General features: G+C 41.8%; 1 protein-coding gene across 1 annotated transcript; it reads right to left on the bottom strand.

Moving 5' to 3' along the window:
- Positions 1-567: 567 nt before the first annotated feature.
- LOC146614714 (desmoplakin-like) lies at positions 568-24501 on the bottom strand. Its single transcript, XM_085375493.1, has 24 exons — positions 24165-24501; positions 22236-22329; positions 21433-21554; positions 20901-21051; positions 19623-19748; positions 19260-19319; positions 18992-19159; positions 18566-18670; positions 18359-18454; positions 17928-18053; positions 15579-15731; positions 15284-15438; positions 15038-15164; positions 14168-14354; positions 13388-13815; positions 13113-13291; positions 12777-12915; positions 12394-12587; positions 11900-12062; positions 11719-11802; positions 11521-11628; positions 11292-11390; positions 7959-9785; positions 568-6924 (listed from the first exon to the last, which is right to left on the bottom strand). Exons 1-24 carry the CDS (start codon positions 24476-24478, stop codon positions 568-570), a joined length of 11562 nt encoding a protein of 3853 aa, XP_085231619.1. The 5' UTR covers positions 24479-24501.
- Positions 24502-26217: the final 1716 nt, after the last annotated feature.

Here is a 26217-nt window from a genome sequence, read left to right as displayed (position 1 = left end):
TTTAAGATACTGAAAAAAAAAACGTTACAAAAGTGGAAGCACTACTGGGCAAGGAACCAATGAATGAATGAATAAAAGATGACTTTATGAAAATGATGAAAAACAGCAGTTAAGCCAATGCAACCCAACTATAAATCCCTCCCTGTAAACCAAACACACAACATGTCAAATAACTGTAAACCCTATTCTATCATTTTTCAAATGCAAAGCATACAAAGTGATATTTTCATTAATTTTTGAAAAAAAAATTAAATGACATGAACTATATTATTAATCCACACACCTTATTTTAGAAACCATTAATACTTTTGTCCATTAAAAAACAAACAAACAAACATCTTGCAGTTTTTCTGTATAATTTGAACTATAGATTTTTAAGCACATCAACACCAAAGCTTACTCTAAAAATATGCGAACATTTAACAATTCAGACTGCTAAATATAAATTTTCTCCTCACACAGAACACTCATTTTTTCCACAACTTTTTTCCAAAACACTGAAAATAGTTTTGACAAATTCTGATTTGTGTGCAAGAAAAGTACAAACTCTGCTTTTCTTTTATCAATTTAGCTTTTGGTTTGGAAGGAGTTGAAGCTGGAAATACTGTAGCGACTGACTGATGAGGATATGGGAGAGCCTAAGTCTAAACTGTTCCTGCGGGAGCTTCGTCGTGAGCCACTCCGGGAGCCTGTGGTGGATCCTGGGGCAGAGGCAACATTGTATGGACTACTGATGCCTCTCGAAGACACAGATGACGCCTGGAGCATTTTAACGCCAGTGCTTTCCTCTGTCAGGCAGTTATCCAGAGCCTCTTTGTAAGAGATTTTAAGTTTACTTTTGGGGCATGTTAGGTTCTTTGTGTGGTATTTCGTATCTTGGAGCTTCTGGCCTGCTCTCCCATCCAGCCAACCCATTTTCAAGGCATCTTCTATGGTTCTTCTACCACCCATTTCTGGGTCATACAGACCTCCTGTTACAACTTGGAACTCCATGAATCTCTGTCCTGCTTCATATGGCAGCCACATCTCCTTAACTGCCTCAGGAACTGACATTTTTCTCTTCATTTTTACATCTTCAAAGCCAATATAGGCTTTTTGAGCAGGCTTAAGTTTAGTGGCCATGTCTTCAGTTATTATGCCCATACGACATGCCTCTTGGATGCTGACCCTTCTGCCACTTGCAGGATCAACAATTCCTCCAGTGCACGCCTGGGCCTCAAGCAGTCTCTGGGTAGTGATGGAATCCACTAGATCACGATTTAACGCCTCTGTGACAGATATCTTCTCTACGTTGTCTGTGTCAAAAATGGCACCAATAGGTTCTTGTTCACCCACTATTTCAACAGGAGAGGACAGAGTGAAAGATACACTGGACATGTGTTTATGGAAATCAGGTGAATCTTGCGAAACACTGCTGGCGCTTCGCTCTGTGACAGTGGTCGTCTTTGTTGTGGTCATTTTAGCGAGAGTGGGAGATAAGGGTCTTGACACCAGTGAGGATGATCGTGAGGATGATGTCGACAAAGAGGGAACTGAGCCTTCTGATGTTCTTAAATTTGATGATGAAGATGTTTTTGTAGTTGTTGATGATGATGTTACTGAAGATATTCCCAAAGGTGTTCTTGAAGTTGTTGATGATGATGATGATGATGATGATGATTTCACTGAAGATGTGCCCAAGGCAGCTGGTTGTCCAAACGATGAGCTATGTTTGGTCTTTCTGGTGATGATATCAGCGAATTCATTAATGGTGATGGCTCGTGCACGATACTGAGCTACAACTGATTCATCAATTAATCGCTTTTCAAGCAGTTCTGTAATGTCATACTGTCTTCCAGTTTTCTTGTCATTAATAAGAAACTTTACAGAACCATCTGGAGCAGTAATAGTGACCTCTTCCCATTCACACTCTTGGTTGGACAGCTCCAGGAAGGTCTCGTAGTCAATAAGCCCTTTGTCATATGCTTCTCGGACTGTCATCTCTTTATTGGTGTCTGGGTCCACGATCAATACTCTCCTCTTCCTCAGAGTGTTCTTCTGTGTTGACTCTTGACTTTTCTTGTCGATTATAGGCAAAAGCATGAGGCCGGTCTTCTTATCTGGGATACAGCGGTTCTTAAGCTCCGTGTAGGTTAGGTTTTCTTCCGTGTTAGGGTCAAAGAAACCTTTAGTATCAGCATTCTGATCAGAGAGGATCTTAATCATTCCGTCATCCAGGTAGCCTCTTTTGTAGGCTACATTCACATCAATACGATGACTGTGTTCCGGATCAATGATACCACCACTGGCAATTTGGGCCTCTAGTAGACGAATGCCATGGCCTTTCTCCACTAGACCTTTCTCAATGGCCTGAAAGAGAGAGATAGTCTTGTCTGTACCAGGCAGTCTGTAACCAGTCACAGCCCTTTCTGCCGCTAGCAGGTTATCTTTAAACTCTGGCCCAAACAGTCTTCTATTGTAGGCTTCACTAACAGTTAGATAGAGATTGTTCACAGGATCAACTATAAAACCTGAGGCAGCCTGAGCTTCAAGCAGTTCAAGAGTGGTCCCAGATTTCAACAGTCCATCTTTCATTGCCTGATAAATTGTCAGTACTTTATCACTGGCCTGATCATAAACTCCTGCTATGCAGGTGGAACCTCTCAGATAGGAGCGTAGACGCTCTTCAACCTCTTGGCTAGTCAAGCTACCTTGATTCAACTTGTCAATATCAGACCGCTGCAGCAAGTTTGCATCCACTAGATCCACAACAGACACCTGGCCTCTAAGCCCCTGGACAGTTGCTGGCTTTTTAGGTTCAGGGAGAAGCAAAAGACCTGTGCTTGGATCAGCTTTACATTTTTTCTTCAGGGATACATAAGGAGTTCCTTGCTTGGTGTCTGGGTCCAGATAACAGTCAGGACCCTGACTTAAGGCATGGTATAGATCCTGATCTATGAGATTCCTATTTAGTGCAATGTTTTTGGGTAGGAATATACTGAGGTCAGGGTCCAATATACCCCCTACAGACTCTTGAGCTTGAAGCACACGCAGAGCTGTGTCCTTGTCAATTAATCCCTTCTTCATGGCCTGGCCAGCTGACAGAAGTTTGCCAGTAGTAAGGTCTTTGTAGCCTATAGCAGCAGCTTCCGCTGCAAACAATTTTGATTCATCCTCTTTATCCACTACTCCTCTGGCACATGCTTCTTTGACTGTTAGTTTCTGGTTAGTTCTGAGGTCAATGATGTGACCTGTGGCAGCCTGAGCTTCCAGTAGCATGTCAGCACTATCAGATGACAGAATTTTCATTTTCTTTGCCTCTGTAAAGGACATTTTCCTTGAAGGCCCAACTGCCACACCAGCAATGGATCCAGTCCCTTTTAGAAAGACTTTCTTATCCACAGAGACTTCTGGGACTGTTTTCTTTCCCTTCAGTAGTTGGTCAAATGTTGATTTGTCCAGGACCCCACAATCAAGCAACTGCTGTGCTGAGACTGGTTTGCGAACACCATCAAACATTAGTTTGGAAGGGTCCTTCCTCTCGGTGACTGGTAAAAGTATCAGGCCTGTGTGAGGCTCTGATTTGCATCTTCTCTTTAAAGCCCCATAGCTGACATCACGTTCTGTGTCTGGATCAAGGTAACAATCGGGGTTCTGGTTTAATGCACGAAGCAGATCTTGATCCAGAAGATTACGCTTTATAGCTGTGTCTCTAGGTAGAAACACGCTAAGGGCTGGATCTAGAATGCCACCTGCAGATTCCTGGGCTTGCAGCAGACGTAGTCCTGTTTTTTTGTCAATTATTCCCTTCTTCATCGCCTCAAACACTGAAAGAGGCTTGGTTGTGTAAGGGTCTCTGTAGCCAACAGCAGCAGCCTCTGCTGCCAAGAGTTTCTCTCGATCTTTACTGTCCACTACTCCCCTTGCACATGCCTCCTCTACTGTCAACTTCTGATTTGATGTAGGCTCAATAATGTAACCTGTAGCAGCCTGGGCTTCCAGAAGTAAATCTGCACTATCTGGGGGCATGATCATCTGTTTCTTGGCTTCTGCTAAAGAAATCTTCCCTGAAGGCCCAGCTATTACACCAGCAATTGAACCAGTCCCTTTTAGAAAGATCTTTTTATCCACGGAGACCTCAGGGACAGTCTTCTGTCCTTTTACTAGCTGGTTAAATGTTTCCCTGTCAAGAACCCCACAATCAAGCAACTGCTGTGCTGAGATTGGTTTGCGGACACCATCAAACATGAGTTTGGAAGGGTCCTTCCTCTCAGTGACTGGTAAAAGTATCAGGCCTGTGTGAGGCTCTGATTTGCATCTTCTCTTTAAAGCCCCATAGCTGGCATCACGTTCTGTGTCTGGATCAAGGTAACAATCGGGGTTCTGATTTAATGCACGACAGAGTTCCTGATCCACAAGGTTACGCTTTATAGCTGTGTCTCTCGGAAGGAACACGCTAAGGTTTGGATCTAGAATCCCACCTGCAGATTCCTGGGCCTGCAGCAGACGTAGTCCTGTTTTTTTGTCAATTATTCCCTTCTTCATCGCCTCAAACACTGAAAGAGGCTTGGTTGTGTAAGGGTCTCTGTAGCCAACAGCAGCAGCCTCTGCTGCCAAGAGTTTGTCTCGATCACTACTGTCCACCACTCCTCTTGCACATGCCTCTTCTACTGTCAGCTTCTGATTGGATATGGGATCAATGATGTGACCTGTCGCTGCCTGGGCCTCCAGTAGTAAATCTACACTGTCTAAGGGCATGAGCATCTGTTTCTTGGCCTCTGATAAAGACAGTTTCCCTAAAGGTCCAGCCACCACACCAGCAATCACTCCTGTCCCCTTTAGAGAGATCTTCTTGTCTGCAGACACCTCTGGGACAGTCTTCTCCCCCTTCAGTAGTTGGTTAAATGTTGGTTTGTCCAGCACCCCACAATCAAGCAAGTCCTTTGCTGTTACTGGTTTACGTACACCATCAAAGACCAGTTTAGTAGGATCTAGTTTCTCTGAGACTGGCAAAAGTAGCAGACCAGTATGAGGCTCTATCTTGCATCTTTTTTTCAAAGTCTCATAGCTGGCATCATGCTCAGTTTCCGGGTCAATGTAACATTCAGGATCTTGTTTCAGAGCATGACGAAGGTTTTCATCTAAAAGGTTGCGCTTAATAGCTGTGTCTTTAGGCAGGAACACACTGAGATTGGGATCTAGAATTCCTCCCACTGATTCTTGGGCCTGCAGTAGACGCAGTGCAGTCTTATTGTCAATCAATCCTTTCTTCATGGCCTCAAACACTGAGAGAGGCTTGGCAACTTTAGGATCCTTGTAGCCAACAGCAGCGGCCTCAGCTGCCAATAATTTGTCTCTATCTCTTATATCCACTACTCCTCTGGTGCATGCCTCTTCTACAGTCAACTTCTGATTTGTTTGAGGGTCAATTATATGACCAGTTGCAGCCTGCGCTTCCAGTAGCAAATCTGCAGTATCCTCAGGTAGCAACATTTGTCTCTTGGCTTCTGACAAGGACATTTTGCCTTGCTTCCCAGCTACCACCCCAGCAATTGGCCCAGTCCCCTTCAGATTGACATTTTTATCAACAGACACTTCTGGGATGGTTTTCTTCCCCTTTTCTAGATCTTTAAATGTTGGCTTGTCCAGGACACTGCAATCCAGCAGCTGCTTGGCTGTGACAGGTTTTCGAACACCATCAAAAATAAGTTTGGAGGGATCTATCTTCTCAGTGACAGGAAGAAGAAGAAGGCCCGTGTGTGGTTCTACCTTACATCTTCTCTTCATTGACATATAACTTACACCGTCCTCGTTTTCTGGGTCCAGGTAGAGCTCAGGTCTTTGACTCAAAGCACGGCATAAGTTGTCATCAATTAGGCCACGCTCAATGGCTGTGTCTTTGGGAAGGAACACACTGAGTACTGGATCTAGAATGCCCCCCACAGACTCCTGAGCTTGTAAAAGACGCAGTGTTGTGTTTCTGTCAATTAGTCCCATCTTCATGGCCTGAAATACTGAAAGAGGTTTATTTGTCCCAGGTCCATTATATCCTACAGCTGCAGCTTCTGCTGCTAGCAACCTCTCTCTGTCCTTATCATCAATCACACCATGATTACATGCTTCTTCAACTGTCAACTTTTGATTAGTTCTGGGGTCAATGATGTGTCCTGTAGCGGCTTGAGCATCCAGAAGCAAATTGATGGCATCTGCTGGGAGGAGATTTTCATTCTTGGCTTCAGTGAAAGTCAGTTTTGCAAACTGAGGTCCAGAAATGGAGCCTGGACCTTTTAGACCTTCAACTACCACCCCGGCTATTGGGCCTGTACCTTTTAAATTGACTTTTTTGTCAACAGACACTTCAGGGACAGTCCTATGTCCCTTCACCAGCTGGTTACATGTTTGTTTATCCAAAACACCACAATTGAGCAACTGGTCTGCTGTCACTGTCTTACGGACTCCATCAAAAATCAGAGTGGAAGGATCCAAGGTTGGGGGTTCTCTGGCAGTCTTCAGTTCAGTTTCTATGTTCTTTCTGACAATGGTGACCTCATGTAATTCTTTCTGGGTGGCTGACAGTTTAATTTTATATGACTCTTCAAGCTCACGTAACTCTCTCATCAGCCTTTCTATCTCACTTTTCAAAGATTTCTTTTCCCTCTCCGAAATATCCTTGTCTGTCTCATACTGCCTAATCAGGCCATGTTTGCTATCACACTGGTCCTTCCAGTGACTTAAATCCCTCTTCACTCTTTCGTTCTCCTCCTGTAGACGCTGCTTATTGCGATACTCAGATTCTAAGGACAGTTTAATGCGGCTGAGTTCCTCCTCTAGTCTTAAGATGTGGTCTTTGTCCTTTTCTGACAACTGCAATTTCAGCAACAGAGTGTCTCTCTCGGTTACAATTTCATTATACTGGGACTGAAGGGATTGCATGGTGGCTCTTATCTGCAGGAAATAAAGAGAGAGAAAAGAGACGAGAAGTTACTCAACTCAAAAATACTCATATATTAACAGTATAGATGAGGAACCTCATTTATTTCTTTTTCATTTTTTGTATACAACCAGTGGTTATTGAGGACAGTGCACATTCTTGCTCTTTTCAATCTTTCACAGTGCAAGAATTCTTTCTGCGGAAAGAATATTTGGGTGCACAGCTTATTTAGAAACAATAAAAGCATTTTCTCAAAAAAGTTTTTTGTTGTCGTTACAACTCAAACCTTTTTACATTTTTGTAAAAGAAAAACAGCTGGCAATAGTGTTAAAAGTTGAAATATAAAAAGCAAGTCTGTGCCTGTTCTGCCAAATTGTCATTTGGTTTGCTATACTAGTGATATAACAAAAAATGGCTAATTCTATTTAACGACCAGAAAGCAAGACTGATTTGCAAAACAGCACAGATACATAAAACCAATAGATGTGGGCCAATCGTGATCACCTGATTTTAGTTTGTAAGAGGAGTTGTCATAAGCATTTTTGGAAACTGTAAATTTCTGAAGTCATGCCAGTGCTGTTTTACAAGATTGCAAAAGGTGTCTTTAAGCCCATTAAGATGTACTAAAAATATAAGAAACAATGATCAGAATCTAGTAGACCAGGAAACCAGCGGCAGTGATGGTGCTGATCATTCTGGGCAAATAAAGTGACCCCAAAAAAGCAAGCGAACTGCACTAACTCTAACCCTTAACTCCCCATCTTTCCACAGTGTGTACAGGGAGACAGTGGAATAGGAAGGCTGTCAGGTAGAGAGGCACAGATTATGTTTGCATGCGAGTTTATACACATGCAAGTTTATTCAAACACATACAGACAGTATGTGTTCAAATCAGAGTTGCATCTACAAGAGGCACTCCAGCATGCAAGGAAAGGGTTTGCTTCAGACTAGCTAGAGCTACAGTTGCTACTTGAATGCTTCAAGTGGTGAAGACTCTGATTTGGAAAGACGAGAACAGTCCAGGACTAAGCACCAAACTTCCGTGTACCTCGGTGGCCTGCGTTTGTATTTTCTCAGTCTCCACTTTGAGTTTCTCCCTCTCAGAGGAGAGCTCGGAGACCAGGTTGCGGTAGTCTAAATTACTGCGCTCACTGGCCTGTAGCTGCAGCTCCAGCGCAGTAATCTGCGAGGAGAGCTCATCATCACTTCCCTGTTTGGCCCTCAAGAGTTCATCTTTCTCATGTCGTGTTGTCCTTAGCTCCTCATCCAGTCTCAGCCTCTCTTTGGTCTGAGCTTCTGTCAGCTCCTTCAGCCTTTGAAGCTCAACTGAGTTCGCATTCAGTATCTTGCTTTTCTCCTCTATAGATTTATAAAGACCTTCATTCCTGAGGTTTGCCTCTTTGACTTTGAGCTGCTCCTCAAGCAGCTGCTGCTGAAGGGCTTTCAGGTCAGAGCTCAGCTGTGTGATGTGCTCTGCAGAGGTCTTGTTCTGTCTCAAGCTTTTCTCTAGCTCCTCCTGCAACTGAAGACGCTCTTCTTCACCTCTCTTTTCAGAATTGCTGGCTTGTTCTTGGCTTTGGCGTAGTGCAACGATAGTGCTGCTGTGTTCTGCCAGGGTCATATTGGTCTTCTCTAGCTCTGACTCGATCTGCCTTCTTCTGGCTACTTCTTCTTGGTTAGCTTGCCGCAAATTCTCCACCTGGCTCTCAAGTCCATCTCTTACAGCTTGGAGGTCCTTGATGCGTCCCTGTAAGCTTCTCATATTTTGCTCAACTCTGCTTCGCTCCCTGCTTTCTCTCTCCAGCTCCAATCGCAGTTTCTGAAGCTCCTCCTTGTACTCCCGCCCCTGGGTTACAGCCACTGATGAATTAGTTAGCTTCACTTGCAGCTGGGACAGAGTCTGTTCAAGCACACCCTGACCTTCTTCCGCAGTTTGTCTTCTGCGGGTCTCCTCCTCTAGACTGTGTGTGACATAAGCCAGTCGGTCACTCGTCTCCTGCAGGTCCTTCCTAACCTCAGCCAGCTCTGCTCTATACTGGCTACTTTGCTCGTCTCTCTGCCTCATCAACAGTTCCACCTGACTTTCCAATTCTCTTCTCTTGCGGCCTTCCTCGATGATTACAGCCCGCTGAGTGTGAGCTTCCTCATCTGCTGCCTTCCTTTGTTCCTCAACCTGGCTGATAGATATTCGGAGTCTCCGTAGCTCCTCCTCGAGATTCCTCCTCTCTGCCTCCATCCTGTCATACTGCAGCTGGAGCTCCACTGTATCCTCATCCCTCTCAGCTGCCAGCCTTTGCATGTCTGCATGGCTGACGTGGATCTGAGATTCGTAGCTGAGCTTTAAGTTATTGATCTCCGTACTGTATTGGCTCCTTACCTTTGATATCTCCTTCTGCAGCTCCATGAACCTTGCTGTCTCGTCAGCAAGCTGTCGCCGGAGCTGTTCAATCTCAAGCTCTTTATTTGACAAAGTCTTCTCCACCTCCACCTTGGACCAACTGACTGTCTCCAGCTCGTTCTGCCTCTTTCTCAGCACTGCTTCATACTCTTCTTGCTGCTGAGTGTAGCGCTCTTCTGCTAGCTTCCTCTTCCTCTTTTCTTCATCCAGCAAGTAGTTGAGACGTTCCACCTGATCTCTGAGGCCTGCCAGCTGGCTCTGTGTGTTATCTAGGTTCTCCTTGGTGGCACTGCACTGCAACGATGCAGTTTGTTTCACCTCCTCCATTGACAGCAACTGTTCTTTTGACTGGTTCAGCTCCCGTTGGTACTGAGCAAGAGCATCTTCCAGTGATTTGTTCTTGGCGTTGCGGTCTCTCATATCGTCTCTCAGAAGGCGAAGTTCTTCTTCTAACAGGTCAATCCTTGTGTTACGAATCTGAAGGAAAGACAAAGAAAAGATGAATACAAATGTGTTTTTAAAAATGATAAATTAAACTTTCATTATTATTTTTTACCCACTTGTGTTGTGGTTAACAAGTATCCAGCATAACATTTGCTTAGCACAACCCTATTAACACCACATTCATATCGTGTTGCCATGAAGAAACATTCCATTCAGTTTGAGGCAAATCCAAAACCCCCAACCAGTTCTGACAGATACCTATGCCTTCCTGTTAAAAGGGAGTTTTTCCTTCCCACTGTCACCAAATGCTTGTTTATGGGGAGTGGGGGAGGGGGCGAGATGTTGTCATCTCATCGGATCGTTGGGTTTTTCTGTGTTATTGTAGAGTTTCATTTGCCATTATAATTAATTGAATTTAAAAAAACTATAGTTATCTCATGTCTCTTGCGTTTTCCACCAACTTTTCTGTATTTTAGGTCTTATTGAACAAAAAACTGCTTTTTTAAAAATCTTGATCATACTATAGAAGGTTATCCATATGAAACCACACACTTGGCTAACAGGTTATCAATCATAAGACGTGTGGTTGTGAGTTAGTGACAATGAAAAGACTCATCTTGAGACTACAAAACGGTTCTTAAATAACTAATAATCTGTCCATGGAGGTTGCTTGTACTTACAAAGTGAAATTAGTCACAAATGAGGTATGTGGTTTATCTCAACAAAACCTCCCTGTAATTGCTTTGTTCACTAACAGATTACTACAGTCATCCATAGCTACACTGTTATTATCTTAGTTTGCAACCATAACTTACTAACACTAAACTGCACCTTTAGCACAATGTCCAGCTGTGAAAGATATATTTTTCTCTAGATTGATACCATCTGATCTCAGAAGCTAAGTAGCATTGTGCCTGGTTAGTACTTGAATGGGAATACACATTTTTCCTTACCAAATGGTCTGCCTGGGAGTAGGCTACCAGTCTATAGTCCTATGTGAGAAAAAAATTTGCTTTCCATAGGATACTAATATCCAACATAGTGGATAGTAGGTTGCTTATTATGACTAGCTGCAACTTAGTCGCAACATATGTCCTTGGCATTGGTCATATCTAAGTGAACTTTACTCTCTTTATACTGAAACTCATGTATATAGCATCTGTAGTCTGTCAGTTCTTGGACAGTCAGTAACATCGCATTGCATGCAATGTGTGTCTTAATACTCTGTTAGCTGATGGATATTAATACACCGAGTTCATGAGCAAAAGACGCATGTAAATGGGAGCAACACAATGCTGACTGCAGGTGATGTTATTAACAACAATGGTTTGCTGGAAGGTATAAAGGAGTTCCTTTAACTTTAACGTTATATCAAAGATTAGGTGACAGATTTACCCCAAATTCTCATTCATAATCCCTGGGCAGTTTGATGACAAGATGTCATAAACAGAAAGAAAGAAAAAGAAGAAGAAAAAAGAAAGAAAACCATGATTACATCCAACAAGATATTTTTGGATGTTCAGCATTGGAGATCCGTACCTTGAGCTCCTCCATGTTTCTGAGCAAATCTCCTAGGAATCTGTAGTAGTCGTCAGAAAGGGTAAGCAACTCCATATATCGAGTCTGCAGTTGGGTAGCCTGGAACAGAGACAAATTTAATTTTAATTTTAAAAAAACATCAGAAAAATCAACTCTAACCTACAAGAAAAAACATGTCATGTACTAATGGTTTACTACATGTCTAATGTTTTTACTACAGTTGCATTACTTCATGATTGAGATCCACTGACGGCGACTTCAGCATTGTCCTCTTCACTGGGATGTTGAGCAAAGTTTCTAAACCAGAGGTGTAAGCTGCAAGGTCTGTTTCATAGTCCTGTTAAAAATAAAAATGAATAAATAAATAGAGGAAGTTGATCTTTTAATGAATCTGAGGCCAAATGCACTCGATTATTGACCTACTTACCTTGATAGCGTTCACACAGGCTTCATTGTCCTTCAGCACACTATCTACTGTCTCCCTCCTCACCTTGATTTCTGCATTCAGAGCCTAGAGAAACCCACAAAGTACAGATGTCAGGTATCTGATGCCTTCACAGAAAATTATTGGAAGTAGCTCTAATAATAGCAAAAGTTCAGCATATTACCTTCTGGTTGTTAATGAGGTCTTCCAGTGCTTGAACATTTTCTATTTTGGTGGCCTGTAGAGCCACCTGTTTTCTGCGAGTGGCTTCAATCCATTCAAGAATGGAAGTGCTGGTTTGCTTGTAGTGTTGCAGCTGAGGCAGATATGATCGAAGGTCCTGCATTCTGAGCAAGTGGAAGAGACGACCAGCATAAGTGAGTTATGTCACTTTTACTCAAACGCTGTCATGCCAAGTTTACAGATTAATATTGTTTTTTTATTACATTTAAAATACCGAAGCAACAAATGTTTTGTGCTTTGCTCGATCATTTTCTGCCAATCACAAATTGACATATGTGTATGTGAATAAGATGTTTTAAAAATAGATTCACATGTGTACAAGCAGCCTCATATACATATGGTTGAATATGGAATGAGTTATTTACTGCATGACTGTAAAGTCTTCAATTTCACATTAACAGTCAGTTATTATTAAAAACTGACAGAGCAGCATACCTCGTATCGAGCTGTAATTGGATTCGTCTCCAGCGGTCTGACAGCATGTTCACATCTTCTGTGTATTTTGTGAGCATCAGGTCACACCTGTGGGAGGATCCGCCCACCTGGCCGTTCCAGTGGCTCGCCTTGGACAACTCTGCCTCCATAGCATTTAGAATACCTTTCTTCTGATCCAGCTCTGCTTTGATGTTCTGCACATCGACACACGACACAACATTAATGATACGACTGCATCCACCGTATAATAAAAATCAGCCTGATAAGTGGAATTAAAGCATATGTCACAGCACAAAGGATATAAGAAAAATAGGGCAGTATTCACAAATGATTTGTCTGCTATTATCAAAGAGTAGGAAAACACCATTATCTTGCAAAAATACCTTCAGAGTTGACATATATTCCTCCACTTCCTCAGGAGACAGAGAAGTGGTCTCCTTTTCTGTCATTCTTGCTTCATAAACTTTCACAATGTCCTCGGCTCGTGCCACACTCTCCAGCATGTCCCTTAGAGCTCGTAGCCTAAAACAAGCATATGGAATAATCAAATATGCAAATATGCAAGGCATATGTGTGTTTGTCATAATGTAGATTATCTGTATGTAAAAGTATATTTTTTTGCAGATAATAATTGATCTTACAGTGCACAGTTATTAACTGTGCTTTTAAATTAATCAGAAGAACACCATCGTTTTGAGGTTTTGCCTTGTGTTATGTACCGCTGAACATAAGCTGATGAGCTGCTCTCCAGGCTGCCCAGTCTTTGGTTAATCACTCCAATCTCGCTGCGGAGGAACTGAGCTTTGTCTGAATCATTCACGCTTTCCAGCTCGTTTAGAATGCGCTCCTTCAAAAGTAAGTACTCAGCACGCATCGAGTCCACATCACGCTGCACAGTCTGAAAGATGCACATATATGTGTCGCGATAAATACAGGGTCGTTTTTGTTTTCATTCTACATGCATTTCTGTTATTCTTATATTTTATGCTTTCACCTCTAACTGAGAGATCTTGAGGCTACAGTCCTGCACGCCGTTGTCTCCGAAGCAGACATGGATGTGCTGACTCAGCATGTCTTCAGCGGCCTCCAGCCTCAATCTGAGCGAGTGCAGCTCTAATAAGCTGTGAGATGATGATGATGATGATGTGGATACCTTCCTCTTTCCTGCGTCCGTCTTGGTCACTTTTATCACTTCCTTCTTCACCACCTCTTTCTTTGCCTCCGCTTTCTTCTCGGCCTGTCTTCTGAGCTCTGCTCTCCGTCTTTCTTCTTCAAGCCTCCAGGCCTCTTCTTGGCGCATCCTGGCCTCTTCTTCAAGCCTCCTTGCGTCTTCTGCAGCAGCAGCTTGTACTTGCTGCTGCTGTAATATAATCAGCTGGTGTTGTTGCCCAGATGTTTGCTGTAATTGTTCCTGCTGGACAACTGTGGACAAAACGATTTTTAAAAAATAGATAAAAGTCTTTTCAAAAGTTCCCTAGATTCACTTATTCAATTCAATTATTCCATTATGAAGCACACAGACTCAAATGCATACTGTATACTGTACTTTACTGTAATATACTGAAATACGTACTAAAAATATTGAATTTGAGCAATGTTTATATACAAGTCTAAGAGACATCCGGCTAAAAAAACAAAAGCCAAGAAGTGCAAGAATAAACATATGGAGCTGAAAATGAGCGCAAGAGGTCCATCTGATATATGAGACTGAATAGAAATGTACAGAATAAACAGAACGTGTACTTGCGAGGTGATCATTACTACAAACACTTACTGTAAGTAGGTATCTGCACCACTAGCTGTTCATAGTGGGTCTGGGCATCATTGACCTGGTTCTCTATGCTCCTCTTGTCCTCATCAGCAAACATCTGGGAATTTACACTGTTCACTATAAACTCATCATAGTGAGTCTCCATGCTCTTGATCATTTTCCGGTACTCCTCTGGGCGCATCTTGGCCAACTGAACAGACACAGAAACATTAAGTTTAATTTGGACCCAAACAGATCTTTTCACCGAGAAGGAGAGGTCAGAGGTCAAATGTGACATGCTATTTTAAATCTTTGGTACCTTCTTTATGTTGACGATACTCACCACACTTGTAAGAAACATAGTTTCTAAGTTCTAAGGCTATGTTTATAAATTAATTTTCCACCAATAAATCATCAAGTGTTATAAGAATAACAGTGCAGTAAAATGATTGTGTGTGTTTTTTTAACACAAAGTACAAACTGGAGCAGTGAAAAGTTGCAAAAGGGACTTTGGTTTGAAGCAGCGGGTTTCGAGAGATGCTTAAATGTCTGTTTGAATGCCACAGAGTTATGCAGCACTCCAAAGTGTGCAACTATGGGAGCTGTTTCCCAGCATCTGGAGGTGGCTCAGAATGAGAGACGTTTACACACTTTTTAAGCCCATATTAAATGGAAGACTACAGCTGTTGGCTTAGAACAAACTGTAAAAGCAAAAACCCACCTTTAAAACCAAATAATTAAACGTTAATTAACACCATGTCACAACTTTTATTATGACCATTTGTTTTCTCCTTTGATACCTTGCAAGAGAGCAAAAGTTTGACTTTGACGTATGACTAAATATTTTTTTTACAGACAGCAGAGGCCGACTTCCAACACCTCGTGGGTCCTTACCATGGAGATGGTGAGGGAGTTGATGCGTTGGATATCCATGACGCAGTACTGCCAGGAGATGAGACTCTTGACGTTGATATAAAGCTGGCTCCAGATTGACAGGATTGCTTCGTAGTACTGCTCGTTTCTTTGCACGACACAGAGGTGAAATTTAAAGGTTTCAGGATTATCTTTCCAGCCAGAGCAAGAGTTATACAATCACCTTTAACAGTAAATGTCCAAATCAAAGCATTTTTTGTTTCTTACTTGTTGGCGAGACTGATGCTGATTGGATTAGGTGGCGGTACAATCAGGCACACAGAGGGCACCAACATATCCAGACCCCCCGGGCCAGTCACCAGCCACTTACTGCGCTGGTTGTTGTCCTTTAGGATAGCCTCATTGCCCTTAAGGATCACCTTCTGTGAGCCCAAAGGTCACATAAAACACATAAAACACAAGAAACACAAGTTAGAATAAAAGGAAGAGAGAATGTCGGTGCAACGTAAAGTAAAAAATAAAAATACCAATATGTGTTTAACTTTGACATCTGAAAACTGACCTGGTCCTGCTTGAAGTCGCACAGAGCCTTGACAATGACGCCGCTGGTGTTCTTCTCTTCAGGGTTTCTGGGATTCAGTCTCACGATCTCCTTGGACTTGCTGACCAGGTGTTTAACCTGCCTCCTATTTTCCACAATCTTCTCCTTTTCCCTCTGAAGACAAAAAAGGTTTCAGTCAACCTGCCACTGTTTAGCCATTAACAACTGCTTTACTTTTCTAATTCGCCAACATTTTTGTCTCTCTGTAAATAATGAAGTCGCACAGAATGGCCTGTCCTGTATGAAACATATGACCTGCAATCCAGAACTGGTTTGGTTTTTTTTGAGAGTTCTGTTTCCATTTTTGTAACTAATGCCATAACTACTAGGCATGCAGTCTGCCTTTACAGTACAAATAATGTTTCTTTTAAAAGAATGGGCTGAATTTGAGCATGTCTGTAACAAGATGCCAACAACCAAAATAGTACTTTCTATTGTTTGGCAAAAGTTTGAGGGCTAAGATGCGTGTTTCTCCTGGACTGTAAAAACTGGGGTTCTGGTCCAGAATGAGTAAAAGAAACATTTGGTCATTCGAAGGTATTATCCAATGGTATTGGAGTTGCTTCACTATTAGGTGGTACACTCAAAACTAATTTGTCCAAAATCCTGCCCATTTTTTAATTATGTGTAAATGTTCTATGTGATTTTATAACATAAGTACAATAAGTAAAACGTTAAATTCAAAGAAAACTTTTTTTACATTCAGTTTATTCCGAGCAACCTCTCCTGATGAATTATGGAGATGCTGGTAATGGTGTTGTGGTTCTTTTTTGGGGGTTTTGTTTTGGTTTGTTTGTTTTTCCATAACTCATGTATCTGCAAATATACACATTCTGTATTTTTCATATGTAAGAAACTATACTGTGGTGGGGCTTGCTAATTTCTTGTTTTTGATTTATGTATGTTTTGTTTTGTTTTGTTTTACTTCATATGTTTCATATGTTGTTTGTTATTTAAGACAAAAAAAAATTAAATGAATGAGAGGTAAAACTTGAGGGGGTAGGGACAAATAAGTAAATACTTCAGCCTACTCCTTTTCAAACAAATAATGGAATGATATTTTGTAATGATTGTGAATGTTTGAAATGTTTGAAATAAAAATGAACTGAACTGAATTATCTGGCTAAATAATCCACTGACTTTATATATTTCAGGCTTTGTGTTGTTGTTTACTGTAGTGCCTGAGACATGAAATTTTCAAAAGCTCATCCTTAGGGATGGGTACCGGTGTCCGGTGCCATGATGGCACCGGTTCTGACATAAACGGTAGTAACCAGACCGAAAAGCAGCGCACATTTCGGTGCTTTATTTCGGTGCTTTTTTTCCCTGAGCTGTGATACACTTCTAGCCAATCATTTTACGTTTCCGAGGATAGTAGGCGGGCCCAGGTACGTACGTTCTTTTAGAGCAGAGCTACAGATTAAAAATATGCAAACTCAGCAGCCTGCAACAAGTGCTTTAAGCTGATACTGTGATACTGTCAAAGGAGGTAACACCTCGAATCTGATGAAACACCTGGCGACGCATAGCCCAGAAATGCGCCGTATTTGATAGCTTGCTGCGAGACCTCACACCGAGCGCATCTACTGCGGGTGGGTTGCCTGTTATGCAACATCCCCCAAAAACACGAAGAGGAGAGTCCTGGCCCCTAGCCCTGCCAGTGTAGCAGAAATGATGACGGATGATGATGCAGCAGCAGCCGTTCTTCTCTGCGTGAGTAGCTTAATGTTGTTCGTGTGTAATTTACGTTGAGTAGGCTAACCACGTTATTACATTAATGCATGTAAGGTGAACTAGCAAACCTCATCATAGCTACATGCGGCTGTCTTCCTGTTTGATGGCAGATACTCCCTTCACCCTGGACAAAAAGGCTAAAATGACCAAAGAAAAAGTGGAAAACAGTTAAACATGAGAGGTTTAGGACAAAGTTTGTGTTTTTTCCATTGTTTAAGCACTGCTTCCAGCCAAGAGTGATACCATATATGCCCCATAGCTGCAGAAAAGGCTAACATTGTTATCTTTTTACAAAAAACAGCTGAGCATGAGAGGTTTTTGGACCAATTTTGTGTTCTCCATTCTTTAAGCACCGGTTTGAGCACCGTTTGAGCACCGGCACCGTTTCAAAAGTACCGATTTGGCACCGGTATCGGATAAAACCTAAACGATACCCATCCCTACTCATCCTACATCAAAGATCTACTGTATGTTCAGTCTAATCAGTTTTATCTCGCTATGCTAAATGTCTAAACACACGCGATCAAGCTCCTGATGCCTAGCTGATGAGTTACTGCTGTAATGACGCTGTCGTACCTCCAGGTTTCTGAGGAGCTCCTGCAGGGTCTCCAGAGAAGTGTTCTTGTCGCAGATGAAATTCTTACGAACCGTCTCGTGTTCCTTCTGCAGAGCACTGTACGCCTCGTTGGCCTCCTTGAAAAACTAAATGCACACGTGTGTAAGCATATGTGATGTGAGTTTCAGGAGAAAACACGCACAATTTGTGAAATACTGAGTGAAATCTAGCATGAAGTTAATTGTAGTTTCCCAGTCTCATTATGATAAGTAAACAAGCAATTTTTATGTGTACATAACAACTGAAAAGCTGAAAGCGAATCAAAATGCTAATGTAGCAACAAGAAATCAGAGGTGTCATGGTGCATCTTTTACATGCACTCTTATTCACAGTGTCCGTCAGTGTGACTGACTCCTGCAGGTTCATGTTTATTAGAGTAGCTTTAAGTTACCTGGCTGTACGCTAAATTCTCCTTCAGGTGAGTGTCGATGCATTTTGTTATTTGAAGGAGCCAGCTCCACTGAGTCTGCAGGGTGTCACTATAAGCCTGAAGAGAATGCACAAGCACACAAACACTGGAAAAAAAGCCAAGCTTTTACTTGCAGGTTTATAACTAGTTGTTTTTGGACTGAGATTTCTACTTCTGATCGCTCCAGACCTCGATCTTGTCCGATGCAGGGTGGTCATTCTTCAGGAGGTTGTCCACTTTGGCCTTCAGCCTATTCAGATCCTTTTCTTTTACTTCCAGGGCACTCATCAGTTTCTGTTATATAAGAAGAGGTGGATAATCACAGGGACACAGGAAAAACATCAGGATGCAGCAAGAGGGAAGTTCTGTGGCTTCGCTGTAAGTGGATGACTAATCGCAGCTGCCAAAATCCAATCTACCACAGATGATTGCTCCCTTATGAGATGCAGATTACTACATAAAAGACATCAGCGCCATTTAGGCTCAAGGAATTGCCAAGAATGTTTATTGCCTAAAATGAAGCTCGTAAAATTGGAAATTAAAAAGTGGATTTTTTGCAGCATCTACTGAATCCAGCTCTATATTTGTTCCCTTGTGATCCGATGTTTGACTAACCGAGTAGCTCTCCTGCTTTCTGGGGATATACTGGTCGATGTTCTTGTCTCCCCAGTCAAACATCAGTTCCTCTTCCTCCTTCTCATTCACCCACATGATCTCTTTGGATATTTCCTGAATGATCTGCTGGAACTCTCGCAGCTGCTGGGTCCGATCATGGGACTTTTTCTAGCAGGGTTAAACAGGGTTAAAGTGAATCAATTTAATACAAATCTCTAGCGATTAACAGGGAAATACACTACACAGAGATAATATTTAGTTTCTTCACCTGGAGATTGTCCCATTCCTGATCCAGAGCCTTAAGATTGGCTTTGTCTCCTGTCTTCATCTGGGGGAAGAGAATGAGTCAAATTATGTGTTTCAAAATAAAGTGATGTGTCAATATTTGCAAATGCTAATAATCAAAACAGATACTAATAATAACAAATCGCTATCTGACCAATAGCGGATCATTTTTATTTGTTTAGGTTATTTATCTCTTTACCCTGTGATCTTCTTTAACACTGGTTTAGTTTTGTGACTTTAAATATCCCAAACAATAGATCAACGGCACTTCTGTTTGAAGCAACAGTGAATCTCAGCATCGTCTCATCATCACAGCATTGATACTGAACCTGCTGACTGAACCCACCAGGTCATCTCTGGCTCGATCGAACTCGACGCTCCTCTGGATGGAGCTGTGAAACCTCTGGTGGCTCATGAGCTGCTGCTCGATGGCTGCAGGATCGTCTCCCCATGAAGCTGTTTCAATCAGACGCTGCACGGAGTAGATCGAGTTTTAGAGAAGACTTCAGACACAGGCACTTCATGTCACCAGCAGGTGGCGGCAGAGATACAAGTTAAACCAGCAATTTGCTGGTAAATTCATGCACCACTTGGGGTCAAAGATCAGCAATCCACTCAGAAAGAAATGATTTAGCACTGAGTGTAAAACAATAGCTCCTTTTAGCTTCTATTTGTACTTAACCACAATGACCACATGATCCCTTAATACTGTGCCTACACCAACATAGCAGAGCATTCTTCTCTATGCTCTGTGTTAAATGCTGTGAATGTTGTGTTATCATAGCGATCATGGTTCAGCGAGATCTGTCATTTGGTTTACCGACACCTTTTATTACACTGTCATAAAGTGACACGGCACTTAACCATCTAGTTAGTGGGCATTAATGTCACTTTTGTTGTTGAAGAAGTAGGTCTTTCTTTCACTTTAGGTTTATTTCACAAAGATTTCTTTTGTGTAAAGGCTCTGTTTCTCCAGTTAAACATAAAAAATACTTTTTCTTGAACTGTTTAACAATTTTAATTATTTTAATGTAGTTGTTCACATTTTTAGTGTGTTTAAAGAACTATAATATATTAAATATACTGTGGAGCATTTTAACTTCTGTTGTGTTTAAATGTGCTATGATATGAAATGAGCTGATTATCTATTGTGTGTAACAAACGTCTCTGACTTACTAATGTGACAAATTACATCAACTTCTCTTAATCTGAAAAAATGAAGGCTGGTGTTAACCGAAATCAGGTGATCAAAATGCAACAATTTTAGGGTATTTAAGACTGAAATAAATGCGCAAAAAACCCTGTCAAAAATGTAAAAGAAAAAAACAAGCCTCCAACAAATCTTTTGAAATGTAAATGTTGCCTAAATTTCACCGAATATTGATTTTTAGTAGATTTCTTAGCTTTTAAGTATATTCTTCTCGACTCCCCCAAGTTCGGGTGCTTGACCACCATCTACTGCAGGTAATGCACAGTTTAATGCACACTGTAGTAATGCCCCTCAAGCTTTACCAAGACACCTTAACCCAGGATTCCTTAAAGGGCTCATGAATGTCAGAAGACTGATCTTCAAAAGCAGCTGCAGGTGCACGTTAGGTATTAAGTTGGGTGTGTCTATACACGCCTTTTGCTGTGCAATCCAGCCCATAGCATCATGATAGCTCCTTCCGGGTTCCTCCCAGCCAACGGAGCCCCCCTTGGTGCTCTTCCTTCTCTGCGTGGTGCCTGAGATGGCCATGTGGACCCCCTTCAGCTGGCTATTGTACATCTCCACACTATGGATTAGAAAACAGAAAAAGATGAGACTTGGAATGAACAGCATATGCTATACAAAGAATATATTTTTATAAAAATTCATGAAATCTCTGTTTGTCCATCCATCTGTCCGGTCAACAAACATTCATCCCATCTTCTTTAAAAATGGGAGATTAATTACTGACTGCCTGAGGAAATTTGGACTAAGTTTAAAGCTTGAGATACATTCACTATCCTTTTGAACAGCAACTGAATTACTTAATTACCTGCATGTGACGCATTCAAGAGACAGTTACATTTCAGTGTCAAAATCATGGGTAACACTGACCTCGGATGGGCACTGTTCTAGTAAAAGAAAACTGAGATGATTAAGACAGAGAGAGAAATCTGGCCTTCCTTACCTTCTCATTACGTTCTCATTAGGCTGTCCCATCTGCCTCAGGTCGGCCCCGCAGCTCTTCAGATTTTGAATGGCCTCTTTGGCCATCCCCATGAAGTACTCGGCCTCACTCGGGTTTCCACCCTGCAATACACAGACACAAGGAGGTGTACAAATCCAGAAAACTGAATGGGCACACTTGGAGTATAGATGTCTTTTGTCCTTGTTGTGCTTTAGATTGAATTATTTCCATTTAGAAGTGCCAAAAAATGTCAAAACTTCAGAAAAACAACTTTTACAACCCACGGAAGAAGATGATTTATGACAAGGACAAAGCGGTTGTGATAGTCTGCCGATATAAGTAGTCAACAAGACAATAAATCACACGCCCACAAATTTTAAGGTGAGTTTTGCACTTGCGATGAACTTCACAGTAACATAAATAATTCATGATAGGTTGCTTAACAGCTAAACTAAGGAAGGGTGTAAATTTAAAGTGGACTGACAGTTGCAATACTGCTCAAGGGGCCAGTTCTAAAAATCACATCCAACAGGGAGTTAAACAAAAATGAAACATTATCTATCTGGTGTCTCTCACAGATTCTGACCGTACACCAAAAGCCTACACATCCAGCTACTCCAATTACAGCCGCACAACGTTTCTGTCATTCTTTCTGTTTCTTTTTGCCTCAGAGGACAGGCTACAACACTACACTCTTCATGTGAAATAAAAACCCTCCTGACTGGGCTAACTGACTTTTATCTGCACTTCTAGCAGTAAAAGCACAATAAGTAACACAAATAAGAAAAGAAAACACAACTCACAGCTTGAATGTAGTACTCGGCTTTCTGCAGGTACTCGTTGCACTGGCTCTGCAGGATAGCGGCCTTCTGGTTGATAGAAGTAAGTGTAGAGCCACTGTGGAGGGCAGCGAAGTAAACTCATTAACATTAAGATCTTCAGCTTTAACTATTACCAAAATATTCCCAGTTACCGCAGCGGTTCCCAGTTTTTTTCACCGTGTGTTCCCCTAAAACAAAGCAGTGTCTCCTTTTGCATATATCATCATAATCCACAAACTGAAAAGATATGGTCATGGTTATGGCTAGATTTTTCAAATACATTAGCTAAAAAAATACACTGCAACGGATTACATCAGTACGGGCTCAACAGCTGGTATGTATAGTCAACATTCATACACAATGTGCCAAAGAAACTCTTTTCACTGCTATTATAAACATTACAATTTTCTTTTAATATTGTTTTAGGTTTAATTTGATAGGAAAGCACTGCAGGCACGCAGGAAAGTGAGGGGAAAAGTCTGGAGCAGACTTGAACACAGATCTTTAGTGGGGCCTTTGGTATATGGGCTCAAACACACGAGCTGTGGCAGCAGCCACAAATCTAAAAATTTAGAAAAATAAGTGTTGTTATGATAGAGATCTCTCTGTTTCCTAGAAACAAGGAGATATAGAGACAGAAAAAAGCTATCACCCCAGATAACCAGCTATCACTGCTGCTTATAGTACGTGTTATCAATTCTGAGGTACTAAACTATTTATGCTGGCTGTATATGAGCAAAATGTTTTGTACAGTCTGAGCTGAAACTCAGATAAGCATCCAAATTTCTACAAAATACACTTTTCCTGAAACCTGCTCTGGTTTTCACAGACACACATACAAACTACAATGTTGACCTCATTCTAAAATATGCATAAAGACCCACTCTATGTATCTCTATTATCAATTTTATTGACCAGTTTTGATATACTTGTGTTATCACACATATCATAACTATTGCCCTAAAAATCTAAGCTGACATTGGCTTATTTAACTAGCTATGAATGAGGGCACTGTTTCCAAATAACACCTGTAATATCTCTGTCATCTCTACACTTGTATTTCTTGTTTTACTTACCATCCAGAAAAAAGTGCTACCAGCTATAATAAACAATGTAATAAATGTACTTATATTTGCCATAAGCTGCCCCAGGCACTTTTCCCTTAATCACAGGGCTTACATGAGTACCTTATCTCAAACATCACTCCCTGATATAAAACTATCAAAGCCATAAACGAAGTTGCTCTGACTCACAACTTATGTTTGCGAATTAAATAAATCTGCCCGTTCCTCAAAGTGCGGGGTCAGAAACACAATCCTTGTGCTGCTGATAGAGTCGCATGTGTTAAAGCGACACGCGTGTCCGTGGGTCTGTGAAGCAGCAGAGGGAGGCGGCAATTTAACGCGGACTGTAAATCTCGTTTCTCCCCGGGGAGGTTTGCTCCTGTGCAGAGCAGAAGCTGAGGAACAATTGAAAAGACGTGCCAAAGACAACAGCTGTATGTCAGCATCACGACGTGTATCACTGCGCATTATCAGTGCGTATGATCAGTTATGTCACTGACGTGACTCTGCAAACCAATCTGAGTTAAACATCACTTTATTTTGTTTTATACACAATTACCACCAGCTTTACTTCAGTGTTACAAAACAAGTGGAAATGCTGTTACTTTGCAGAACAAGAACATTTCCCTGTAATTATACTCTTGCGGGCTGATGTGCATTGAATTGCTTTGTTCGCTTTTTTAAAGGCCAGTGAGTATCGGGTGTTTTTAGTGTTTGCAGGGCCCAAAAAACAACACAGGCTGTCACGGTTAATAGTTAATAATCTATCGTGCGCTGCAGTTCACACATTGGCCACAGGTGCAAAAAGAAACGCAAAACTTGTGGAAGATAGAGTTTAAATTCATACCCCATTCCGCTGATCGCGCCCCCGCCGGCGCCGCTCATCGCCCCCCCTCCCATGCTGGCCCCACGCCACGTCATTCCTCTCGTGGTTCCGGCTCTCATGCTGCTCGCCATTCCGCTAGCCATCCCACCTCCCTTCACGGACTTTGAATAGGTGAAGGTTTTGTGTCCGTCGTGTCCGTACTGGTCGTATCCGTTACCCCCTCCGTGGAAGCCGTCGCTCCGTGCGTACTGGTAGGTGGATTCTCCAGTCAACTCTCCCCTGGAGTTGGCCCTGCGGAGCATGTTCAGGGCCTGCTGAGACCCGTACGCTGACATGGTGACCAGAGAACTGCAGCCTCGGCGGCTCCACAGAAGTTACTGGACGAAACTAAGTGGACGGAAACAACCTGACAGGTTGCCGCCCCCTCTCTCTCTCTCTCTCTCTCTCTCCACTCTGTCCGCCCTGGTCCCTCCGGTGCAGACTGCAAACCGAGAGCAGGACGGGACCGTTTTTGGAGCCTTGTGACCACACCTCTCTGTCTGTCAGCCAAAAACTTTTTTCTTTCTCTATCTCTCTTTCTGCCACTCCCCTGTCTACTCAGCTGGAGACAGTGTGTGTGTGTGTGTGTGTGTGTGTGTGTGTGTGTGTGTGTGTGTGTGTGTGTGTGTGTGTGTGTGTGTGTGTGTGTGACCCTAAGGTCCACAGGTTTGAACACCTCGCAAATGCAGGACGTTTTGAAACATTATGACATTTTTATTTTTGCTTCAATAAAGACAGCTCGTTTTTGGAAAGCATGGCTATGTTATGGAAATCAGAGTCTGAGAGGAGCATTTGGCAAACAGAGACAGTTTTAAAAGCACAGTTTAAGAAAGCGGATCAGAAGATAGCATTTGAACAGAAGGCGATCAGCATTTGGAAAGTGATGCAGTTCTTTCTTTTTTAAAATAACGATGTTTCTGAAAAGTCAGGTTATGTGTGTGCTTTAGTAAAGTGGGGTTATTTTTAAAGTGACTGATTATGAGAGCGAGTTAGAGATCATCCCAAATTGGAAACTTGAAACTTACAACTTGTTAGTTAGTGTCAAGTTGATGGATTACTCATGGTGGCAGTTCTAGTTAAGGAATGAAGTCGATTACATCCTCACAATTATAAAGCAGAAGAAGGAAATGCTTGTATTTGCCAGGATAGCTCAAATGTACACACTAATTATTTGAAAAAAACAAAAGTATTGTATATACAATATGCTCAACATACATGATTCAGTAAAATGACTAGATTATATACTAATGCGATCAGTGCTTAGATTTTTATTTTTTTAAGTATGGTTTTCCCTTGACAGATGTGCCTAGGATATAAAAACAACTGCTTTTAGTTACATTCCTAGTTTAACAACATCTGTAGTATTAAGCAGAAACTAGTAAAGTAATGGCTGTAATAATCAAAGGCCTTAAAGACAAACTGCTTAAAGTACAGATAATACATCCAGTACACCAGGTGATGCATCTTTTGAAATTTAAATTAAAACAGCTGCCGAGGTATCGCTCACTCCTCTTCTCCACAGGTGTCTTTAAGTCTTTCCATGCCCCTCCCATCTGCTTTCAGTCTGCGTCCTCAACTGAGAAGAAACTCTCTCTTTCTCACACACACTTTAACATTGCTCACACAACTGCCTGCAGGCAATGGGTGGGACTCACTGGAAAAACAGGTTTAGCAGCCACTCAGTAACGACAGTAACACTAAATTTTATTATCAGTGTTTGGGATGTCCATAATCACAGTCGGACCACCTTCCAATTAATGTACTTCTTTTCCCAACAAGTCACTTATTTGCTGTTATTGGTAATATACTAATATTTTATTTTTCAAGCGATACCCACATTTCCCCATTTTAAAGATGCATTCACAGTGAATTACAGGTCACTTTGAGTCCCAGTCTATCTGCACAATCGCCAGTGCTCCACAAAGCTGCTTACTTTGGTTTTGTAAGTTTCTTTTCTTTCAAAATGACTCACCAGCTCAGCTTAAGCCTTTTGAACTCTTTGCTGTGGAGTTTCAGCAGAGATACAAATTGCTCT

Source organism: Diplotaxodon limnothrissa, linkage group LG17 (assembly GCF_057381915.1).
Source record: "Diplotaxodon limnothrissa isolate DT_005_m linkage group LG17, D_limnothrissa_male_GT1.1, whole genome shotgun sequence".
Classification (NCBI taxonomy): Eukaryota; Metazoa; Chordata; class Actinopteri; order Cichliformes; family Cichlidae; genus Diplotaxodon; species Diplotaxodon limnothrissa.
This window is presented reverse-complemented; position numbering and strand designations above follow the sequence as displayed.